At 37.1% G+C, this 22,904-nt stretch overlaps 1 protein-coding gene across 1 annotated transcript; it reads left to right on the forward strand.

The window, feature by feature from the left end:
* Positions 1–495: 495 nt before the first annotated feature.
* adam10 (ADAM metallopeptidase domain 10) lies at positions 496–20,964 on the forward strand. Its single transcript, XM_011491303.3, has 16 exons — positions 496–722; positions 3,255–3,405; positions 7,029–7,147; positions 8,135–8,293; positions 9,070–9,170; positions 9,482–9,646; positions 10,361–10,453; positions 10,657–10,840; positions 12,563–12,726; positions 12,843–13,026; positions 13,715–13,865; positions 13,970–14,153; positions 14,227–14,338; positions 16,763–16,983; positions 18,147–18,273; positions 18,405–20,964. The coding sequence occupies exons 1-16, from the start codon at positions 674–676 to the stop codon at positions 18,482–18,484; spliced, it is 2,244 nt and encodes a 747-aa protein (XP_011489605.1). The 5' UTR covers positions 496–673; the 3' UTR covers positions 18,485–20,964.
* Positions 20,965–22,904: the final 1,940 nt, after the last annotated feature.

Genomic DNA, 22,904 nt, shown 5'->3' on the forward strand with positions numbered 1-22,904 from the left:
AACACAAACTGTCTCTCTGATTAATGCATTTCAGATCCTATGCATTTTTGCATTCCCAAAAACCTCAATTATCTTCATAACATCTTTTTCTCAGGCTGGTTTTTACCGCCATCTTCTACCTTTTTTCTTTCATTCTGGCTGACACAGTTCTTTTTTAGACTCTTTTCCATGCAAATGACATTTTTTCTTCTCTCCTGATTAACAATGATTTGAACAAAGAGGTACTCCGAAAAGCAGTTTTAAGGTTATTTTTCTTTATATATGTCCTCGATCATGATAAAAAAAAATATACAAGAACATATAGATAGACATATAAACCTGGCTCTAAACGCTGTTCGAGGTTGTTTTCAAATATGTTTTGTTGGCTACGACACACGGTCAACATGAAAAGCAGAAGCAACTAAAACGACGTGGTCACTTGAATATAACAGCTTGAAATGGGTGTGGCTATGCTCTTAGTTCAGAAAACAACCCAACACACAACTCCGGAAGGGAGGAGGACCTTCTGCTGTCAGGCTGCAGCAGAGACCAGATCCAAGTCACCGGCGTGTCTGGAACTAGCCATCTAAGTGGGAAGGACGTGCAGAAGCGAAAGAAAACGACGAGAAAGGCCGTTTTCTTGTTGTTGCTGCTTGGTCTCTGCTTGTTCAGCAGAGTTGAATAGGTTTCCGGAATGATAGTGGCTCTGGTTGTGGCGTTTTGCTGTCTTCACCATACCACCGGTAAGTCAGACTTACAACAGGAAGTGCTCAGCGATTGCATATAATGTAGTTCAGGGGTCGTTTACAGTATTCTAGCTTGGTGGCCAATTGATCTGAATCGCCTCTTGTTAAATGTAACTGTTACAGACCGGGTTAGGTAGTTCACCTTTAGGGCGCACGTCGGGTGACGGTATTTAATTTAGGTCTGAGACTGTGTATGAATGGAAAAATACAAATTTTCCTAATTGTAAAACCAACAAAACACTATTAACATGCATAAAACGTAAATATATTATATAAAGACGTGTATTAGTAACTGTTACTTCCTAGACAACAAATAGGCCAGGCATCTGCACAACTATTTCTAGTTCTCTGAGGTTCAGTATAGTGCATCCTTCCCTCCTCACCATACCTTTAAGGAATAGTTATCATTTCATAACTTAGAAATAACGAAACTACTGTTTTCGTTATTTCTAAGAGGAGGTTCAGGTTTTTAAAACAGGAATTGTGTAAGTCACAAGGAGAAAAACAGGTACACAAAATGTTTACTTGCTGCTCTGAAAAAATGTGCTTTTTTGTGCGTTTATTCTGTCAAATATTCTGTTAATTATTGTTTCTGTACAATAGTTTCAAGTTTTAAGGGTTTCCCTTTTTATGTGCAGGATGATTAATTGTTTAATTTGAATGAAAAGAGCTGAGACTTCATTGGTTGTTGTGTTTAAAAGATTTCCTACATTTTTGTTTCCCTTATCAAGAAATGATCCCTTATCGTTGTTGATTTTCATCTTTTTAATGCAAAAGTCAAAAATGGTGTTGAGTATTTTTTGATGATGTCTCATTAGATTATAGTTGTGTTCTTTGCCGTGGGATCTATGACGTTGACACTATTTACTATATAGACAAATGCACATTACAGAAATTTTAACTCTTCATTTTTGGTCTGTCATATAAATCTATTTTTTGGGATTTGGAACTTATCTTTTTTTCCATCAATCAAAACAAAAATATTAAAGAAGACAAAAATGCATACCTCTCAAACCTTATTCATAATTTGCTTGTAAAAAGGAAACAAAAAGTGAAAGAGATGCATATTTATGTGTTCGTGGATCTGTAACAGTAAATGAAATGATGAATCCATTAAATGTGAAGTTTATCAAAAATAATTTCATTAATAGCTTGAAATGGAGTTGGAAGAAGCAAACTTGTATATTTGCTCCACTAAAGGAAATCTTTTTTAAATGTTGCCTTTCACGAATATACCAAGCACATTTTTTATTACCAAAAAAGTGTTTCTTTTCTGATGTGCCTGGGTTTATTTTTTGCAGTTGTTTGACAATTCTGTGATTTGTGAGGAAAAGTGGCTGCCTCTTTTTGCATTCCTGGGCAAGTTTCTACTCGCTTTATCTACTGGTTTCTATTTTACTATTTTTTGCTTTTCTTAGTCCTGTTGTGCCTATTTAGTATGCTATTTTACAACAGACACTTCATGCCTCTTTACTATTAAGGAATTATTTTAGTTAAAAAAAAAACAATTTTGGGTGCTTAGGTTTTTTCTACCTTTTACTACACAAATTCAGACTGTGTAATATCAATATCTATACATTTTGTTTTGTTTTACAAACTAAGCATGTTGTCCTTTAAAAAACCTGAATACACTGAATATTTCTTAGCCCAAACCTGTCCAGTATACTGGGTACTTTGGTTAAAAAACAAACAAACAAAGAAACGGTTAGTATTAAAGCCAGTTGGATTACCTCAGCGAGGTTTTCTCTACAGATGATCTCTTTTAACTTCACTGATTTGGGTTCTTTGTTTTTAGGTCAATGGGATTAACGTTGCTCAAACCTTATCAATTGTCCATGTTTCCTCTCCAGAAAATTAGGATCATCTTTTAAACTATTGTCAAGTTGTTCCTAGTGGTCTTCTGAATGGGCGGCCATGGGGCAGCGGTAGGGCAGTCGCCTCCACATCGAAAGATTGCAGATTTAATTCCCCGTTGCCCAAAGTCGAAGTGTCCTTGGGCAAGACACCGAACCCCACCTCGCCTCTGGTGGTAGGTTGGCGCCAGTAATACGGCAGCCATCAGTGTGTGAATGGGACTGTGACTGTAAAGTACTTTGGGCCTTAGAGGAAACTAGAAAAGCGCTATACAAGTTTACGCCTTTCACCACGATTTAGCTGTTTTTAGGCAAAATTAAAAAAAACCTTGTGTTGTTTTCTAGGACATCATTTCTGCAGAGCAGCGTGAGTTCAGGAGAAACAAGTTAGCATTGGAATGAAGCAGAGCAGGGAGACGGTGGCCGCCCATTTTAGTTTCTACATCACAACTGACGACTTCTTCCAACAGCATTTTTTCCATCTGTTCTGGATTCACCACGATTTGGATTAACAAATACTCAGAAATGCAATTTTAATCTGTTTGAATATATCCTCCATCATAAGAAAAATGGCATAGGAACATTTTAAAAACACAATTTTCATTGGAATGGGTCTTCAGGAACTAAACAATCTAACTTTTCTTTAATGATAATTTTGTATTCATCTCTCTTTCAGGTCAGTTAAGGACTCCTTTAAACAAATATATAAGTCATTATGAAGAGTTGTCTTATGACACGGAAGCCTTGCACCAAAGTCACCAGAGAGCCAAGAGGGCACTCTCTCCTCATGACATGACTGTGCACCTTAACTTTCACGCTCATGGAAGGTCAGTTAAGTACTATGAACACCACCTCTTCTAACTTAATCACAACTTGTTGTCTTGCATCGAACCAAATCTGCTTCTGGAATTTGTATCCACATTCATATAGTTTTGTTATACATGTATTTTGATGGTGATGATTTTCTATATTTCATGTTGTGGTACTTTCTATACCTTCTTTTATCAGTATGTTGTATGTTTACATTTGATAAGCAATACCTTATTTTTTTTTGTTTTAGGTCTCATTCATTTTATTTGTGCTTCAGGCATCACAATTGTTGAGAAATGTTTGACTTTATTGCAAGTGTTTTAGATTCAAACAATTGACAAAAAACTCATGAAAATAGTATATCATGACAAGCGTAAATGGAGTTTGATCACTATTAGCCCAGTTTGGACATTTTTACTGCTGTTGGTTTCTTTGCATTGGACAAAAATTGTTTGAATACATTCTGGTTTTTGGTTAATTGAGTTTTAAGATAGGTGGGACATCCTTGCATTGGGGCCCTGATGCAAATGGCTGTGTCAAAACGTCACTATTTAAATCTTGAAAAGCCATGATTATGAACATTTATGAAGTTCTTCTGTACTTGGGCTGTTTGCAGCTTCAAGAGCTACCAGACGACTTATCAGAACTGTTTGAACCGCAAGTTCCTAAGAGAACAAAACATCCTGAAGGGGATTGTTTGCTAAATCAATCTGTGACCCATGCTCAATTATGCTTACCAAGAGAAGCACGGAAGAGCAAATCCAATTTGGATTGGATACAAAAAGTCACCCAAAATCAAGCTCTGGATTAGGCCAGTTAATGTTTATACTTCAATCTAAAATTGAATGGAGATCGTGTTTTATTGTGATGTTTATCAGGCCACAATTGGGCCTGAATCCAGCAGACGAATACAGCTATAAAAAGCTTAAAAGGCTGTTATAAATAGTTTCAGAGACCCAAAATGGGACAAACTCAGGAGTGCAAGACCCCAGATTTATTCATTCTTGAACTTGGAGGACAACAGACACAGGAGACATACAGCCAATGCGCGAATGCTATGATGATTGGAGAGGGTTAGTAACCGGAAATTGCTTTTAGTAGTTGGAGCAAAAACAGGAAGAAGGCTTACTGGGATGAGGAAAGTGATCTGCAGGGAGAAGAGAGGGGCGGAGTGAAGTCCTTGCTATAGTAAATGGAAGGAGGTGTGGCTCCAGACACAGAGGCCGGAAAGGAGGAGTACGCTCATAGGAGCATGGTAAAACTCAGGCTCAGTCACAAGCCCTTATGATTTCACAACACAATTAATACTCTACAGAAGGTTATCTGGGAACAGTTCCACCATTTCAGAGATGCGGGGACTGATGAGGCTTGGGGGGACATAGTGTGGCAGAGAAACAGGAGCAGACTATGGCAGCAGCACCATGAAGCTGAGAGCGGAGGCTGGAACACTGGCTGAGCAGGTTGGCTGGAAGTTTGGTTGAGTGGCGAGCAGAACAGGTAGACGAGCTGACAGCATAAACAGAGCAGGTGAGTTGACAGAACGCTTGCAGTGCAACGATCCGGCAGAGAGTGAAGGGCAGAGGCAGACATTTATTGGAGCAGGCGGGGGTGGAGGAAATCAGAGTCAATTAGGAGCAGGACGGCAGCTGCTACCATGACAAACTGTACACTTTTTTTATTACAGAAAAATCAAAAGCAAGTACTCCATCATGACTGATGTATGGCTTATTTGAATAGGAAAAAGCTTTTTTTGTCCTTCCTCACATAATTATGACCCAGTCAGGTGAAAGAGCGAGGCATCTTTATCAAATACAAGGAATTAATTCAGCTGTAGCAGCACAGGAGTGGTAGAACCAAATGTGAACAGACAATTAAAGAATCAAGTTTTACATTACATGAAGAAAATTAGGACATAATATTTGACGACATTAATTATACCTTTTTCAGAAGCCTAAATCTATGTATGAAAGCTTACTGTGTCCTTATGGTCCTCTACTCTCTTGTTTTTGTTAGCTTTTGACATGGTGCTGTTTTTTCCCCCTAAAATGTTTCCCATTTAAAATATCTGTAAACCTGGACATGCGGAACAGGAACAACATACACATATGTGTCTTTCCCTTTTTGTTTACATAAAAACTTGTTTTGAACACAACACTGTGGCACCTCAAACTGCACCCTTCCCTGAAGAAATGACCAAAATATTTGTGGAATTTAAAAGTTTTTTCCCTTACACAGTTGTTTCTTTCTTTTTTTATTTCAAGATAACAGACTGCTTCAGGATAATTTACCCTTTTAAAAAAGCTTGTTTTACTTGCTTTTTGAGTCATATTGATTGTGACAGCGGGTATTATCAAGAGAGAGAAACTAGACAGTTTTTCCCCATCTGTCGTAGACCCACAAGCAAATGGAAACCTCACCCTTGATAGATAATTTTAATGTCTCCAATCAACCTGTGTTAGACTGGCTGGACCAAACCCACATGGAGGACATGCAAAACCCACACAGAGGGGGGACCAGCCAGGATTCAAACCACAGACTTCTTGCTCTGAGGCTACAGTGTGAACCACTACACAACTGTGCAGCTCCTCTATTAACAATTACATCCTATTTTACTTTAACCAGTAGCTCATATGGCAGTCACGTTTTGCTCATTCTTTTGCTTTTGTTATTCTTTCTTAATCTAATAATTATTATTGAAAGCAACCTTATTTATATAAAGGAGTTGAAGATCTTTTTATGTTCTGCAGTACAGATTAAAAACTCATAATGAGTCTTTAATCACCAAGCTAGAGGAAAAAAATAAACAATGTGTTTAATTGCCCTCTGTACTAAAAATGTTGAACTACATTTTTGCTTAATCTATAAAATTTGTCAGATTTATGACATGCATCGACAGAAAGTCTGTCCAAAAAAGAAAACATCTGAACACTCGTTTGTTTTGATCATCTGGAAAAGGAAATCCTGAAGTTTATTTGGCCATTAAATATTAATCCTTTTTTTTTAATTATTATGATTTCTGACTGAGTGGTCAAACAATTTTTTTCAATTGCCAGCTGAGACCCTGAATCTTTGATAATGCTAGTCTTTCATATTTTCTAGTGTGCTCTCTTTCATTATTAAAAAAAAAAAACATTAACAAAATGTGTACAATAAGCATGTATCAGAATCTCAACTTTGGAAGGTCTTTTAATTTTTAAACAGTAAAATGAGAAATATTTTCTCTGAATTATGTTGTGTTCAAAGGGGATTGCTAGTGTAAGAATAGCATTTTATTTAATCACAGTCGAGTCATGTGCCAGAGGCATAATCCAAGAGCCTAATCATTTGGTTTCTTTTTGCTGAAGGAGAATTGTTCTTTCATGTGTTTGAACATCTTACTACACTGATGCAGGAATCTAAAAAATCTGTTTGCTAGCATGTACCTTCTACACTTATTGTTTTTAGTGCTTTAAAGCAAATAAAAAAGCAAAGTATTACTTAACAAAGAACAGCAAATTAGATGCAAACTGTTCATAGTGTTGTTTTCTCTTAGTTTTGTATTTTCCTTTCATCATAAATGAATATTGTCACAACAAGCTATTGGTCCTGATGGTTTGATTCCACCATCAATGGCTTCCTTATCTTCTGTTTTTCATTGTAGACATTTTCCGTTGCGGATGAAGCGGGATACGACTTTGTTTACTCCAGATCTGGTCATCGAGGATTCAGGGGACCAGCCACCCCTTGACACGTCACACATATACAGCGGAGAGATCTTTGGTGAGCTTAAGACAGTCAACAACTGATGATTCAGTGTTTTGCCAAATGGCATGTGGGCCGGCAGTAGTCTGGAATTGAGCACCAGCGGTGGGTAAAGATTTACTTACTTGGATGGGCACTAACATTTTTGACGCATGTATGTTAAATTACTGATCACTGAAAAAAATGTGAAAGTGAAATAAACTGAAGCTGGATCACAGAAACTAAAGGACAAAGTTGTCTCCGCAGATTTGAAAGAAACTCCTAGAGAAACGTATTCAAGGCAAAGGTTGTAGAACCTTGTCTAAGCAGCTTCCTGTCCCTGATTCAGATTGGAATTTTTCTTTTTCACTTTCGACAAGCCAGAACATTTCTCTGTGCTATATTGTTTTACTTATTTACTTACTTACTTCTTACTGTATGAAGGTATGTATACTTATGAATAATGCTCCCATTCTATGGCAGCGATGAAACGCCATATCATTCCCCCTTTTGCTCACTCTACACTGACTCTAAGCCGGTCAGTGGGAACAATGTGAGGTTCCAAGTCTTGCTAATAAACCGTTCAATCAGCACACATGGGTTGGTGGATTTTTATTTAAGTTGCAGTTTTTCTCTCTCGTGTTTTGTGAGTTGTCATATAAAAATAAACGTACTTCCCCTTTTTTGAGTTATTTCTGAAGCCATTTTTACGTTTTTCTTTCAATATCAGCAATGTAACAGAAGTTTTGTTTTAGTGCAAACGTTGTGTACAATAGGTGCTTTAGAATTGATCAAAATACGATGAAACAGAAAACTAAATGGAAATAAATGAATTCTTTATGGATATCTACATATTTATCTACATATTTACACTGTTATATATTTTCCTTTTTCTGTGTGAAATATAGGTCTATAAAAATACTAACTAAAATCCTAATTAAGTTTTACCCAGGTAACATATAAACACAGTATTGCTCATTTTACCTTTTAAAGCATTTATTCTGTTTTCTCTGTTTCAATTGTCAGGTGAAAGGAACACTCGGATCCATGGCTCTGTAGTGGATGGACGGTTTGAGGGTTTCATTAATACCGATCTAGGCACATACTATGTTGAACCTGCAGAGCGGTATCTTCAGAACAAGAACACGACTGTCCACTCTGTCATCTATCATGAGGACGATATTGGTAAGCTAACATTTCTTAGTAAGAAGAGATGCCAATGAATTTTTATGGAAAAAATCTATTGTTTTTGATTGGATTTATACAATAAACTTGTTATATTTATCTTAGATTTTAGAAGTATTCAACTTAGGTATTACAATTTAAGTTAAATGATAATATACAAATGAATAAAGAAGATTACTTAAGATGTTTTAATGAGAGGTGACATTTTTGATGGATTTCTTTTCGTTTTCGTTTTTTTCTTTTTTTTAAAGAAATTCATATATTTTGACTACATAATTTTTAGAGCCTAATCTGGAATTTTATATCTGAATTTAAATTGCCTTGTTTAGTAACACATGGCAACAAAATTCACAAAAAACATAGACACATTGGAAGAAAATCAATGGTATCAGGAAACATTTGGGTCTGATGTCATTTTAATAATTGTACTTTATTAATCATCAATTATCTGGCTGTTACTAAAGGTCAAACAGCCTCTCTTTTTAAAAGCTTTTAGAAGTCAAGTTAGTCATATTCAGAATTCAGCTATTTGGACTAATTAACAAAATCTAACCTTCTTTGTATTGTTTACATATCAAGTTCAAAAGTGGGAGAAAAAAATCTCTATCTCACATTTTTAGTACAAGCAGGTTTGACTTTGTCTGCTGGTGAGACTTGAGCTTTTTGGGATCTTTATTGCATCTACTTTACCTCAGCCCACTTTGCATTGGGCTAAATACATTCATGATGCCATATGAGCTCTTCTATGAGAACCTTTTCTCCTCTTTCTCTTCCAGACTATCCGCATAAGTACGGTCCAGAGGGCGGCTGTGCTCACGATTCTGTGTTTGAGAGGATGAAGAAGCACCAGATGTCTGCAGTAGAGGAGTCAGACAAAGTACGTGCATGCAAGGAAAAGCCACTGTACAATCATATACAAAGCTCTTCAAGTTCCTCTTAGTTTAAGACTGTCACTTTATTTCTACTTTTTTTGTTTTGTTACAATGCCACCTTTATCACAGGCCCAAGAGTTGTCAGTCTGATGGCACCTCTGTGTTAATTTTGCACAGCTTTTTTTCTTTAAATAGGAAATGTACTCGTGGAAGATGGTAAATTCGACATTGTTTTGGTACATTTTGAGAAAGAAAGGAAATTACTAAAATGAGGTGTCATAAAAATGACTAACTAAGCTATATGTGTTTTGTTCAGGAGATGAACTTTGAAAAGGAGGATGAAGAAGAAGACACTTATGGTCCAGTGATTCTGAGGAAGAAGAGGGCAGCAGAAAATGAGAAAACTGTCTGTCAGCTCTTTATCCAGACCGACCATTTATTCCTAAAATACTATGGGTCAAGAGAGGCTGTCCTTGCACAGGTAGAACAACTGTTTAATTGGCATTGTAGTCTAATAAAGGAGGCTACACTTTAAACACCTGGCCTGCTTATGTGCCGATTAGTTTTACAAAGTTAAACCCAGTGCGTTACCAAGCATTAACTTGACTGAGTTTCTGTCTTAAAATGTAGAAAAGCCTCTGAAGCAACATATTTCTATGCTTCAACCTATATTTATTAGAGGTTTATTGCAGCTTCCATAGGCTAAAGTATAGCCAAGAGAAAGGATAATTGTAGTACTAAAAACATACTTTTGCAGAAACTGCATAACTTCCACCCTGACATGACTAGTTGAGTCTCTGTAGCATTTTGGTCGGTTAGTAGTTGAAAATGTGTCAAAGCTATTGTTTGCATTAAGGTTTTAATTTTACAAAATTTCATAGAATCACATGAATTTTTTTTTTGTTTTGTTTCAATATGATTCAAAACTTCAAAACAGTTTTTTTAACAAAGTTCTTAAATGCAATGAAAACGCTACCCAATATCTGGTATTACTTCATCTTTTAGCTTGCACTTGTTCTATGAAAAGTATCATGGTTAGTACAACATAGATGTTTCTTTTAAAGAGCATTCAAGGACCATTTAAAAGTAAAAAGTTAGAAATCACTAAAAAGCCATTCTAAGATAATATTAACTTTTTTTACAGAACTGTTTTGATGCTTTAACATGCAACTTTTTTTGTTTTTTTGTTTTACAGATTTCCAACCATGTAAGCGCTATTAATGCAATTTATATGAACACAGATTTCATGGGCATAAAAGGGATCAGCTTCATGGTGAAAAGGATCAGGGTAAGTTTATTCTTACAAAGAGTATTTTACGTAGAAATACAGTATGCACCAGAAACAAGTCAAACTGAAATCCAATTGATGTTGAAAGTATGTCTAAAAAACAGCTGATTAAATATAAAAAAATCAACACAGACTGTGACATCTACAGTCTCTTTGCCTTCACTTTCCCCTCTAGTAGTGTAAGTCCTTTTATTGTTTTTTAGATAAATGGCACAAAGGAGGCAAATGACGAAAGTAATCCTTTTCGCTTTTCCAACATCGGAGTGGAAACGTTTTTGAACCTGAACTCTGAGCAGAACCACGATGACTTCTGCTTAGCCTACGTCTTCACTGATAGGGACTTTGATGATGGTGTGCTTGGCTTGGCTTGGGTCGGGTCTACTGCAGGTTTGTACTAAAACTCATACCGTAAGTACTGACACTTTGGTCCTTCAAAGCAATTTTATATATTTATTTTTTAAGTGGCAAGATAAATTAAGTTCTCAAACAAAACCTCTTAGATTGAATCCCTTCTGAGTTGTTTCAGGAATCAGGTAAAGAACGTGATCCAAAATTATGCATTTGCCTTATTTTAATTTTACTGCATTTCCTAAACTTAGTACCTTGTTATGTAATCTGTTTCTTTACTCAGTTATGGCAATATTTTTGAGCCCAATTTGATGTATTTTTGTTAAGATTTTTAGTTGTTTTGCAGCTTTTTAAAATCTACGACGGAGTATTAGGGCCACCAAAAAAAAAAAAGTAAAATTACGAGATTTTATCTCGTAAATTTAGGAGATAAAAACTCGTAAATTTACGACTTAAAATCTCATAAATTTACGAGAAAAAAGTCGTAGATTAAGGAAAAAACACCGAAGTTGTCAGTTTATCGGAACCTCGCTTGAAGATGAAGTATGTGGAGCCTTTTGTGAAGCTTCATTTCCGGATTATTATAGGTTTAAAACAAAGAGATTCTGAACCTTTTGGCGACTCAAAATCAGATTAGTTTCCGTGTAGCAGTCTTTCCGGGGTTCAGTGTCAGTAAAGCGGAGTTTAATATGTAAAATAAGGAGCTCAGAGACACGTTTGGGTGTAGACAATCGCTGCAGCCTTTATTCTCCTTTTCATTCACATATCCTGAAGTTCATTTGTCTCATTACGTCATGAACCTGTCATCCCAACACCAATGCGGAAGTAAACAGTGTTACAAACGCCCCCTCCTGCAGATGAAATGTCCCGTTTCAGCATAAAACAATAAAGAGGAATGAAAATAGTGTTTTATATTAGCTTTGGAACATTGAAAATGCCAAAAAAAGTGCTCCTCCTTTTGTGTGACGGAAGCGTCACACAGACGTAGAGTCTTGTCTTTGGTGGAGGAAGAAAGGATTCAAGCCAACAGCTGCAGGGACACCGACGACGGCTTCATCGGGCTGCAGAGATCCTGCAAACCAACCATCAATAAATAAAACTTTAATGAATCGTAAATCAAACAAATGACCTTCCAGACATTTGGAACGTTATCAATAAACATTCAGCTCACCTGTTCAACAAAGTTTAGTCGGTCTTCTCTGCGGCTGCACGGCGTTCACCTGCTGCTCTGCATGCTCACTTCCACTGTAATCTCCTAAAATTACGAGTTTTTTTTCTCCTAAATTTTCGAGTTTTTATCTCCTAAATTTACGAGATAAAATCTCGTAATTTTACTTTTTTTTTTTTTTTGGGTGGCTCTTTTTTTTTTTTTTTTGGTGGCCCTAATACTCCGTCGTAAAAATCCATTTTCTGTATAAATAAGTATCTAAATTATTTTGTAGAAGAAAAAGAAACTTAGAATAAAATATAAACATACCTTCCTTTTTGGGTCCTCCGAATGAGAGAAGGGGGAGCTCAAAAATATATGAATAAATGTTCAACCTTCAAGTTAGAAAAGATGTATTCAAAGTGAAATAGTAACCATAATTCCATCATGCTCACATCATTTGTGATTAATGAGCACATTGCCTGTTTTGAAATCTTTGTTTGTTTAGATCTGTATCTCATATAAATGTTTAGATTACTTTAAGCAGCTGCATCTTCAGCACTGTCATTTGTGTGACATAGATGTTTCTGAGATTTTCTGTATCTTTGTCATAGGCAGCTCTGGAGGAATATGTCAAAAGACAAAAAAATATGGTGATGGAAAGTACCAGTCCCTCAACACCGGCATCATTACTGTGCAGAATTACGGTTCCCACATTCCTCCCACGGTGTCGCACATTACCTTTGCGCATGAAGTTGGGCACAACTTTGGTTCTCATGTTAGTATCTGTGTCCAGAGGAGGTTTCTTTTTTGTAATCTATGTTGTCTTGCAAAGCTGTGAGATGAAGTTCAGGCACCATGTCTTCTTACTTTTCCTTTCCTGCTTTTTCACAGCACGACAGTGAAATGGAATGCAAACCTGGAGAGTCAAATGATCGAAACACAAAGAAGCTGGGCAACTATATCATGTATGCCAGAGCAACATCAGGGAGCAAATTAAACAACAACAAGTTCTCACAATGCAGCCTCCACAGTATTAATAGTGTTCTGTCAAGGAAAAGAAACATCTGTTTTGTTGGTAATTTCTCTAATTAACATTTTTCCATCATTGTTTTCTTGCGTGTTTTTGAGAGGGATTTTGTTTTGAAGGGCCTATATATCATGCTTTTCCTAAGCCTTTGAGAGTAAACTATGTCCATATTTATGATAATATATCACCGTTGGTACACTAAAGAACGATTTAGTTATGCCATATGAGTTGTTTTCGCTGTTTGTTTTCCTACCTGAAAATAAGATGACTCGATCTCGGAGGCACCGCCTTTCGCTCCTTGTGGGTGCCGCCCATTTCATGACATCATCTCAGAGCGGACCTCAGCAATGTGTCTGCATCCCGTCCACCAAACCAAACAACATTTGAATTTTTTCAAAGATGGACGTGCATTTTGTGCAAATAAAATGAAAGCGTTTTGCAGATTTACGCTAGCTCCGAAGAGAAAGTGGGTGTGTGTTTTAGCCTGGGAGTGGTGCTGGCAGCGCAGACTCTTCCTGGAAGGGGCTGTTCCTCATTAATCTATTTCACAATGTGAGAACCCACTTGTTTTCATGGCTTGGGAGGGGCTGAGGAATGCTCAGAAATGTGTAAATGGATCAAAATGCCGCTTTGGGGTAGTGTTTTTTGAGGAATGAACATTATAAAACACTTAAAAGCTCAAAAAGTTGATTTTGCATGATATAGGCCCTTTGACTCTGGTTTTGTTTGTGTACAGAGCCTGGCCAGGCTAGCTGTGGGAATGGACTTGTGGAAAATGGAGAGGAGTGTGACTGTGGCTACAGTGAAGAATGTAAAGACCCCTGCTGCTATAGCGCCAGCGAAGAAATAAGCAAACGGTGCAAGATTAAACCTGGCACTGAATGCAGGTCAGAATTTTTAGTATTACACTAGTTAACAAATAATGAAGCAGAGTTTTATATGCTTGTTAAATACATTTCTACTCATTGCATATTTTTTCTTTTTTATGCAGTCCTAGCGGAGGTCCATGTTGCTCAAATGAGTGTAAATTTAAGAATTCCAGCAATACATGCAGACTGGAGTCTGACTGTGCCTTGAAGGGCTTTTGCAATGGAAGTAGTGCTCTGTGCCCAAAATCAAAAGCAAAAGAGGACTTCACCACTTGCAATTCAGAAACACAAATTTGCCAAAATGGAGTAAGTTTGTTGCTCATTTGAAGGTTTTTTTCTTTTTGTCTTTTGGTGCATAATTCTTATTTGCTTGGAATAGGTCTGCACTGGTTCCATTTGCCATAAGTATAAGCTAGAGGACTGCATTTGTTCCAGTGAAGATATCATGAATATGCCAGCTGAGCTGTGCCATGTGTGCTGCCAGGAGAGCCGTGAGTAACAGACTGCAATTTCAATGATTTAAGAAAAACACAGCATTTTTTTTTACTTTGTTTGGCATGTCAGGAGAGAAAAGTTCAACATTATGCTGGTACAATACTGAAAATCCAAACGTGACAGAAATTCCAATGCCGTTATTTATTTAGTACATATTTACATACAATACACACATATTAAATTAGTAAAAAGAGAACATAAATATTTAGGATATCAAATAAGTTTCTAAATTTCAACTGAAGGCTAGATTATAAAGGTAGGCCTTGAGCCGTCCTTTAAAAACATGATCAGTCTCTGTGGCCCTGAGGCTCTCTGGGAGGCTGTTCCACAGGCGAGGTCCATAAAAACTGAATGAGGCCTCGCCTTATGTTATAGTTCTGACTTTTGGGATAACCAAAAGTCAGAACTAAGGGTCCATGAGGGCTCATACTTTAAAATCATTTCAGATAAATATAAAGGCCCAAGACCTTAAAAACATTTATAAACTGATTAAAGAAGTTTAAAACCAATGTAATGTGTTCCCGGCCCCTGGTCCTCGTTCGTCAGCACGCATGTGGCTGAATTCTGCAGTAGTTGAAGGTTCAATATCCTTCTTCTGGGAAGACCAGAGAGCAGGGCATTACGATAATCGAATCTGCTGGAAATAAAAGCATGCATTACCGCCTCGCTGCTGGCAAGAGAGAGAAATAGGCGGACTCTGGCAGTATTTTTAGGATGAGAAAACCCTGTTTTTGTTGTATTTTTAATTTGTTGAATAAAAATCATCTCAGAGTCAGATGGCAGCAAATTATTTTATATATGACTTGCATCATAAGAAAAATGCTACAACATGTTAAAAAAACAGAAATACAAATTTCACTGGAGTGGATATTTAAGTCATATGAAGTCATGTTTTATGCTGAGTTGTTACTTTGAAACGTTGCATTTATATCACCTTAAGAACAAAAAATGCCTATTAAAAGATCAAACTAACATATTAAAATCATAGTTGTATAAAATATAAAGTTAAATAGGTATGTTATTACAAGAAAAAAATGAGATTGAAGAACCAGGTCATTTATCATGTTCAAGTAGTAGCTGCTGACATGACTCACGGACATTCAAGGCGCACTTTTCCGGTTTTAATGATGATCGTTCTTTATCCAGGTAAAGTTTGTGCATAGGTCTCTACTTAGTTTTGTTTGTTTCAAAAGGTTCAGTATCCTAAACAGCGAAACTGCACTTCCTGCAGCCACAACCACATCATGTTACACAGATGAATTATACACCCAACTGAAAAGATAGAAGAAGATAAACCATTATTTTAGTATGTTAAATGTCTAATGACATCAATGATGTTGTCACAAGAATGCATTAAATATTATGTCATATGTACCGGTATGTATTTATTTTTGTGCTTGTTAATTTAAATTTCATGCTTGTTTTTATATTATTTTGCTTTGTTTTAATGTAAAGCATTTTGTGTTATACTTTTAAATGAAAAGTGCTTTTAAGTGAAAAGTTTAATTGATTGATGTAAACGACAACTTTAATTAACTCAGTTTGCAGCATTCTAACCACAGCTGTGTGTATAAACAATGTCATATCTCAATACAATGTCTTGTTGTTTCCTAAGATTGAAGATGATATTAAGAGGGAACTTTTTTAAACTTTGATATCTTAATATATCTGGGATACCTTCAGACACACTATGAGTGTCAATTTACAGCAGGGGTGTCAAACTCATTTTCACCGAGGGCCACATCAGCGTAGTGGCTGTCCTCAAAAGGGCGAGATATAACTTATACATGTAACTAAATGTAATGAAAAATAATTTGAACTACTCCTTAATGTTAAATAACGCATTATTTATTTACTATAACTTTTTAAAGTAACAATTACAGTTGCATAGAAAACATGTTTGCTTGTTACTCTAACATAAATCCTTTAAATTTTGTCCGCTTATTAAAACCCACATAACTCCATTAATGAAGGATCAAACTGTCCAAGTGAATAAAGATAAATAACATAAAACTGAGCTAGAAAGAACGTTTTTTACACGGTCACGTGTAACTTTTTGTCTGCATACACACATAAGACCTGCAAACATTGAATAATTACAGCAATTACACATAAATAATATGTAATCAAATAAAGAAAATTTTTATTTTAAGAAATTAAAACCTTTTATGCTCTTGCGGGCCACATAAAATGACATGGGGGGCCACATTTGGCCCCCGGGCCTTGAGTTTGACACGTGATTTACAGTATGATATTGTAATAGTTGTGAGGATCACAAAAACTGTACAGTGGAGGTTAATGGTTGTATGTAGCATTTACTGGAAAGTTCCTGCCTCATTGGTCCTTAGCTATCCAATGTTCATTGTGTGAAATTGCTAGTCTATAAATTTAGTGGTAATTTCTTGTTCCTCTTCACTTAGTTGACCCCACCACCTGCAGCAGCACAAGTTCTGAGAGATGGGCCAAATACTTCAACAAAACAGTTTTAACAATGCCGCCTGGCTCACCCTGCAATGATTTTAAGGGGTATTGTGATGTGCTCAAGAGGTGTCGTGTGGTCGATGCTGACGGGCCTTTATTAAGGCTAAGGAAATCCATCTTCAATCCAGAGCTCTATGAAAATATCTCAGATTGGCTGGGGGTGAGTTTTCTTATGTTGCTTAACATTAGTGCTTCTCAATTATTTTTTGCAAAGCCCCCCCTAGGAAAAAGAAAATGTTTCGCGCCCCCCCATCCCCCCACCCCATCACACACACACACTCGCTGGAGTGACAATATATTTGGTTAGTATCTATAAAAATTTGTGTAAGTATACATAAAATTGTATCGTTTAACATTAACAAAAGAAAAAAAGTAATGTAAATCCACTTTCAACAAATATTTACTTTGTTTTGCCACACAGAAACCCTGTTATAGTCTAAAACAGAAAAGAAGCTTGAAGTGCCTGAATTAAAAAAAATCTGTCATTCCTTATTTAAACTAGAAACATTTTGTCCAATTGAACCATTTAATACTAAGAAAAATAATTCAAAAAATAAATAATATTACATGTGAATGGATCTGAAACATTAACACAGCAGCACCGATATATTTACCGTTTTTAGTCTGAAGAAGTAGGTTAAAAAAACATTTTGCTGATTTTTTTTTTCCTAAATGATGGATTGTTTATTTATGATCTCATAAAGTGCAGCAGTTTTACTGCATTACCTGCTGTCTAAACAACAGGCAGACAAAGAATACATTTATGGAAAATAAAGATGTCATAAAAATGTCTACAATAGTTAATAAAGAATGACATTATTAGCATGAGCTGAGTAATTTAAAGGCACACGATGATCCTGGTGTTGCGCAGTCTAGGCAGCACTCCGCGTGCTCGTTCCACCTGGCAGCCTGAGCCCACTATCCTTCCCCTTTCTTTCTCACTCATGCAGCAGTGTTTGACAGGAGACAGGAGCAGCTGCAGGGATGGGCAGTTCAGTTTCAGGCTATTACAAACTCTGTGATTTAACAGATGACAGGAACCGAACAATGGTGCCGATTTTTTTTTTTCCCCAAGCACTGAGCCGCTGTCACCACCGCCCCCCGATAAATTTCCGCTCCGGTAAATTGCCCGGATTCTCTGTGCCTAAAACCGGTAGTACTGCGCGCCCCCCCTGGCATCGCATCCACTATTTGAGAAGCACTGCTTTACATACATCTTCAGTGTGCGTTAACTACAGAGAGGCCTGAACACAGTATAAAAAGAACAAGTGCTTCTCCTTCTCAGCTTCTTGTCAGATATAAACATCTTGTTCTGTGTTTCAGGCTTACTGGTGGGCTATACTTTTAATTGGAATTGGTTATATAGTGCTGATGATGGGATTCATCTGTTTATGCAGTCCCTTCATCAAAAGCCACAACAAGAGTTACAATGACAAGAAACCATTACCAGGTATGGAACACAACAGAAAGGAAAATATCTACGTAAAGAACCATTTATGCTAAACAAGGTTAAAAATAAAAGTCATTCAATTTTAACTGATTTTTTCTGATAATGCCTTTCTAAATGTCGATTTTCTGCAGTTACCCGAAGAACACCGCAGCATTCCAGCTCGAGTGTCCGTTACACAGCAGCCAATCCCAGGAATACCAGGAGAACCTGAGATCAAATTCTGCTTTATAATGAGTACCTAAAACACCAATGGTTTCCTCTAAAGATTTACCTCTACCTACATTGCATCTTCATGTTAATGAACAAAGCCCAAAGTTTCTGAGAATAGATTGAGCGGCCTTTTTCTCAGAGCCAGAACTACGATGGTTTCAGGATTTATATTTTATAAAAAAAAGTTAAAATTTACAGGGAGGTGCAACTCACTAAGCCTTTTTTTTGTCTTCATAATCGATGTTTTCTTTTATAGTATGTGTGTTTGTCACCATGGACATGGAAACATATCTATGCCTTTGCAGTGATCCTATTGGTTGAAATGATTAGCACTTTGCTCCATTTATCGTTTTCAACATTTATTTTTGATTCAATATCTCAGGAACAATACAATAATAGAAAATACATGCTGGCTGCCTTGTAATGTCTGAAGTTGAATGACAAGATTGCAAACGCACAATTTGGATGAGAAGATGACATCACAAGGGAATGCTACTGGTGATATGGTTTTGAAGTTGCCTTAATGCTCTGATATGTAGATGAACCCAAATGTTTGTGCCCCTCTTGAATGCTGTATAGTCTACAACTGATTTTACAAGTCAATCCTCAGAGTTTACTTTTTTTGCTGTGATGATAAGTATAGAGAAGAAGAACGTGGAGGCAAAAAATTTGTTTTAATGACCTCATATTTCTAAAAAATATATATGTCGTGGGGGGGGGAACCATTACACTGTTTATCGTTCCCTCCTGACAAACCCAGCAAAGGTATAATATTTGAATTTTCAGTTCCTTAGTTTTATTTGCAATCTCAATTTGGTAAAACCAATGCACTGTAATGAAACTTTTTAGATTCTGATGGTATGACTTGACTGCTACTCTTTACATTTAATACTGTAAGTTCCTTATTCCCTTGTTGATTTGGATCTTCTCTAGAAAAACGTAGTTATCCACGTTACACCCTCTTAGTTTAATTTGGTTACATTAAAAAGTGTCGGAGGAGATTGACCTGTATCGACAATCGTCTTATCCAAAAAGAGCCCCTATTGATACCAAGCGAGCGTTATTTACTAGTCCGAGCTGCTGAAGAAAAGGCTTTAGTCACGATAGTGTGTGACAATAGAATAAAAGCATAAACGGGTATTGCATAGGTTATAGACTGCTGACACAGATATGCAGACATTTTATAAATTGTTTTATGTTTTACCTTTGTACTACAAAATTTGTCCTTCACGCACGCAATCTGCTGTCTTGTGTCAGATATAAAGGTGTTACTTCACAGTCAGATAAACCGGAGTGGACCTCTTTCAAGTTACATTCAAATGAATTTCTCTCATAGGGGAAGGCAGCTTCATTATAATCCATCTGGAGGTACTGTTGAAGGGCTAAAAACTGTAATAATTAATTTTCAAAAATAACTGAAATAGTTTTAGGTAAAAATAGACGTCAACAAGAAGGTGCTGGCCGACTTTGTTTTCTCTAAAAGGGGCCAGGAGGATATGGATCAGTGGACAGCAGAAAACACATTGGCCTCTTTATAGAGAAATGTCTTTTAATGTGATTACCTCAGTGATACTAAAAATGCACTGCTACAATGCTGTGAACTAAAAAAAAAGATATTTTTGTATTTTTGTCCTTTTTTTTAACTTCTTCTGTTTTGGGGTTATTTTGGGTTGTGTGTGATTGTGTGGGGGTAAATATTTAAAATATTTTAAACTGAGCAAAGATCGCTGTTTTAAAGAACCATAATTAAGATTTTTTTTAGGGCTTTTTGGTTTATTTTCTTGGGTGTTTTTTGGGATTTTATTTTTCTTGTAATTTGTTTTGTTAGGTTGTATGTTGAGAAAGTGTAAACATAATCCAGAATGATAAAGCTTCTGTACTGGTGCCTTAATTTTTTATTGGGTTTTGTACTTTTTCAGTTTCTTCTATTGTATTTTTACTTTCTTGTTGATTTTCTTCATAACTGCTTTAAAAAATGTAAACCATTTTCAAAGTTAAAATTGAGGTCTTTTGAAATACTTAAATTGCATTAAGAAACCTGAATTTAACTTTTTTTTTTTGGTATTTTATTAAAATATTTTATTGTTGCAAAAAGGTTTTTACTAGAACAGTTTTTCCATACTGTTGATTGGTTTTGTTCACCAATAGGTTGAACTGAAATCCCTTTATTTTACATTGAGTTGGCCTTTTTACATTCCAGTTAGGGATTTTATCTTTATCCCGTTAAAACACATGGGGTCACAGTTGAAGCTTTTGTGTTTCTCCAATAAAACAAAGTCCAACAACATTGGACAGTGAACCTAAAACTCCTTAAGAAGGATCAGTGGAATATTGTAATTGTAGAATTGAAATGCGTTTTCATGACAGATTTTAAATAACTTGGATGTACATCTCTATGCCTCTGTAGAAGAAAGCAGGTTTTTGTGGTAAAGAGAGCATGCCTGTGATGCATTTAATGTGTATTAAAAGCACAAAACGTTTCCTCGTTGTGTTCTTTAGGACAGTGAGCCTCTGATTTTGGTTTTTATTTGTTTGTTACATCAAAAAAGTAAACTTCCTTTTACTTTGAGGTTTTTGATCCAAGCCATTACTTTAAATCCCAGACATTTCTGGTTAAATGCATGAATTTCTGTCTCTGGTTTCCCATGGCAATTTCAAGTCTCACGTATGAAGGTGTGTTTTAATTTGCTACTACAGGACTTTAATTGAATTTAGCAGAAATATTAATATAACATGGAAATATTTGCGCTCATTTTACATCTTGTCGTCATAAATCATGCTTTGAGGTTTACAGTTAAATGTTTTGTTGATCAGTTCTCCCTGAGATGCTCCTCACCCAGTTTAAAACTAGCCACATTGTCTCCTTTGTCTTTCCTTTTTTAGAAGTGTGTTAGGTGTACACCAAGTTATTAAAGCAAGTTATTAAAGCAAAAGATTTCTGAAGTATTTATTGATGGTGTGCATTACAGTTAGGCTTGTTAATGATATCAAATCATAGGATGTGGCATTGGATTTCTTTGTCAATAAACCTTTGCTCACCTCAGTGTAAATTGATGAGGGGTGAAAGAGGGGCACTTCAGGGTGTTAGAAGTAGACTGGGTTATGTGGAGAGATCAACCTGTCAGATCTACCATTTATTAGCCAAACAGTTAGAAAACAGGACTGCTTCCAAAGTATTAATAGAAACGCCACTTTAACAGCCTGGTAGGAATTTCTCAAAATGTCACAACTCGTCACTTCAATTATGCAAAATGACACCCACTTGGAACAACCCGGACATCCTTATAAACAAAAAAATGTAGCACTTCCCAGCTTGGCAAACAGGGGGCTTAACACTACTGGAGCACTTAATTATTGATAAAAGATTCATAACACCCCAGGAACTTCGAGACAAACATAACTTCTTGTAATATCAGCAACTTAAATCTATTATTACTAAAAGGTTTAAATACAAAGACAACGATTTAAAGCTACCATAAGTAGTTACCTCTCTGATTAATTTTTCAATGTATAAAACTCTCTCCAAAACATACAAACTTCCGATAACAAAATGGGATGCAGACTTAAGCATCAGCACAGATCAAAGCTTCTGGTCAGAAATTTGCCTAAGCACCTTTGTTGGCCCTGTCCTGGGGGAGACTGCCTGGGAGAAGGGGAGGGTCCACTATCGGTACGGTGGTTTGACGGGTTGAGGTCTCCGCTGAGGCAATCAGTGGTTGTCCTGGGTGGTTGGCAACCTTGGTCCCGTCAAGGCCTGACCAGAACTCTCCCAGGGACGGGGACCTGGGCTTGCTCCGGGGGGGGGGGGGGGGGGGGTGTTGTGCTTTGCTGGCTCCTCTCTGTCTGTGTGGGGTGGGTGGTGCGGGGCCTGGGGGGGTCGGCGCTTTGGGGGACGGGACCCCTGGGCTGAGGAGACCTGGGCCTATGCTCGGGGGGGGCTGTTTGACCACTGTGGGAAAGTCTACTAGCTGTCCTCAACTTACCCTCTTCCTTAGATAATCCCTTTTTTTAACTGCGTCTTAACATTAAGTGCCCCTTGGTGGGGAGGGTGTTTGGACATCTCTGCGAGTAATCAGGAGATGTCCTCTCAGTGCCTTACCCAGCAATTTTAACTGCACTCTCCTTGGTGTCCTCCTCCTGGGCGGGGGTGGCCGGCCCCTGCTTTGCTCTCTCCTGGACCAACCGTGGGCCGGGTGGATGGCTCCCTGGAGCATGGGGCGGGTCTACCTTAGGGGTCCTGGCTCGTGACTGCGGTTGGGGTGGGGGGATGCACAGAACTCCTGGGTGATGGTTGGGTGCTCGTCTGGGGCTGTGGGCGCTCTTCTGGGGCAGAGCCCCGCGTTGGGCCCTCCTGGCCCTCCTTCTTTTCACATTTCATCATCCACTTTAGAAGAACATAAACAATCACTCGAGCCCAGGTG

The sequence above is a fragment of the Oryzias latipes genome, chromosome 3 (assembly GCF_002234675.1).
Source record: "Oryzias latipes chromosome 3, ASM223467v1".
Lineage (NCBI taxonomy): Eukaryota > Metazoa > Chordata > Actinopteri > Beloniformes > Adrianichthyidae > Oryzias > Oryzias latipes.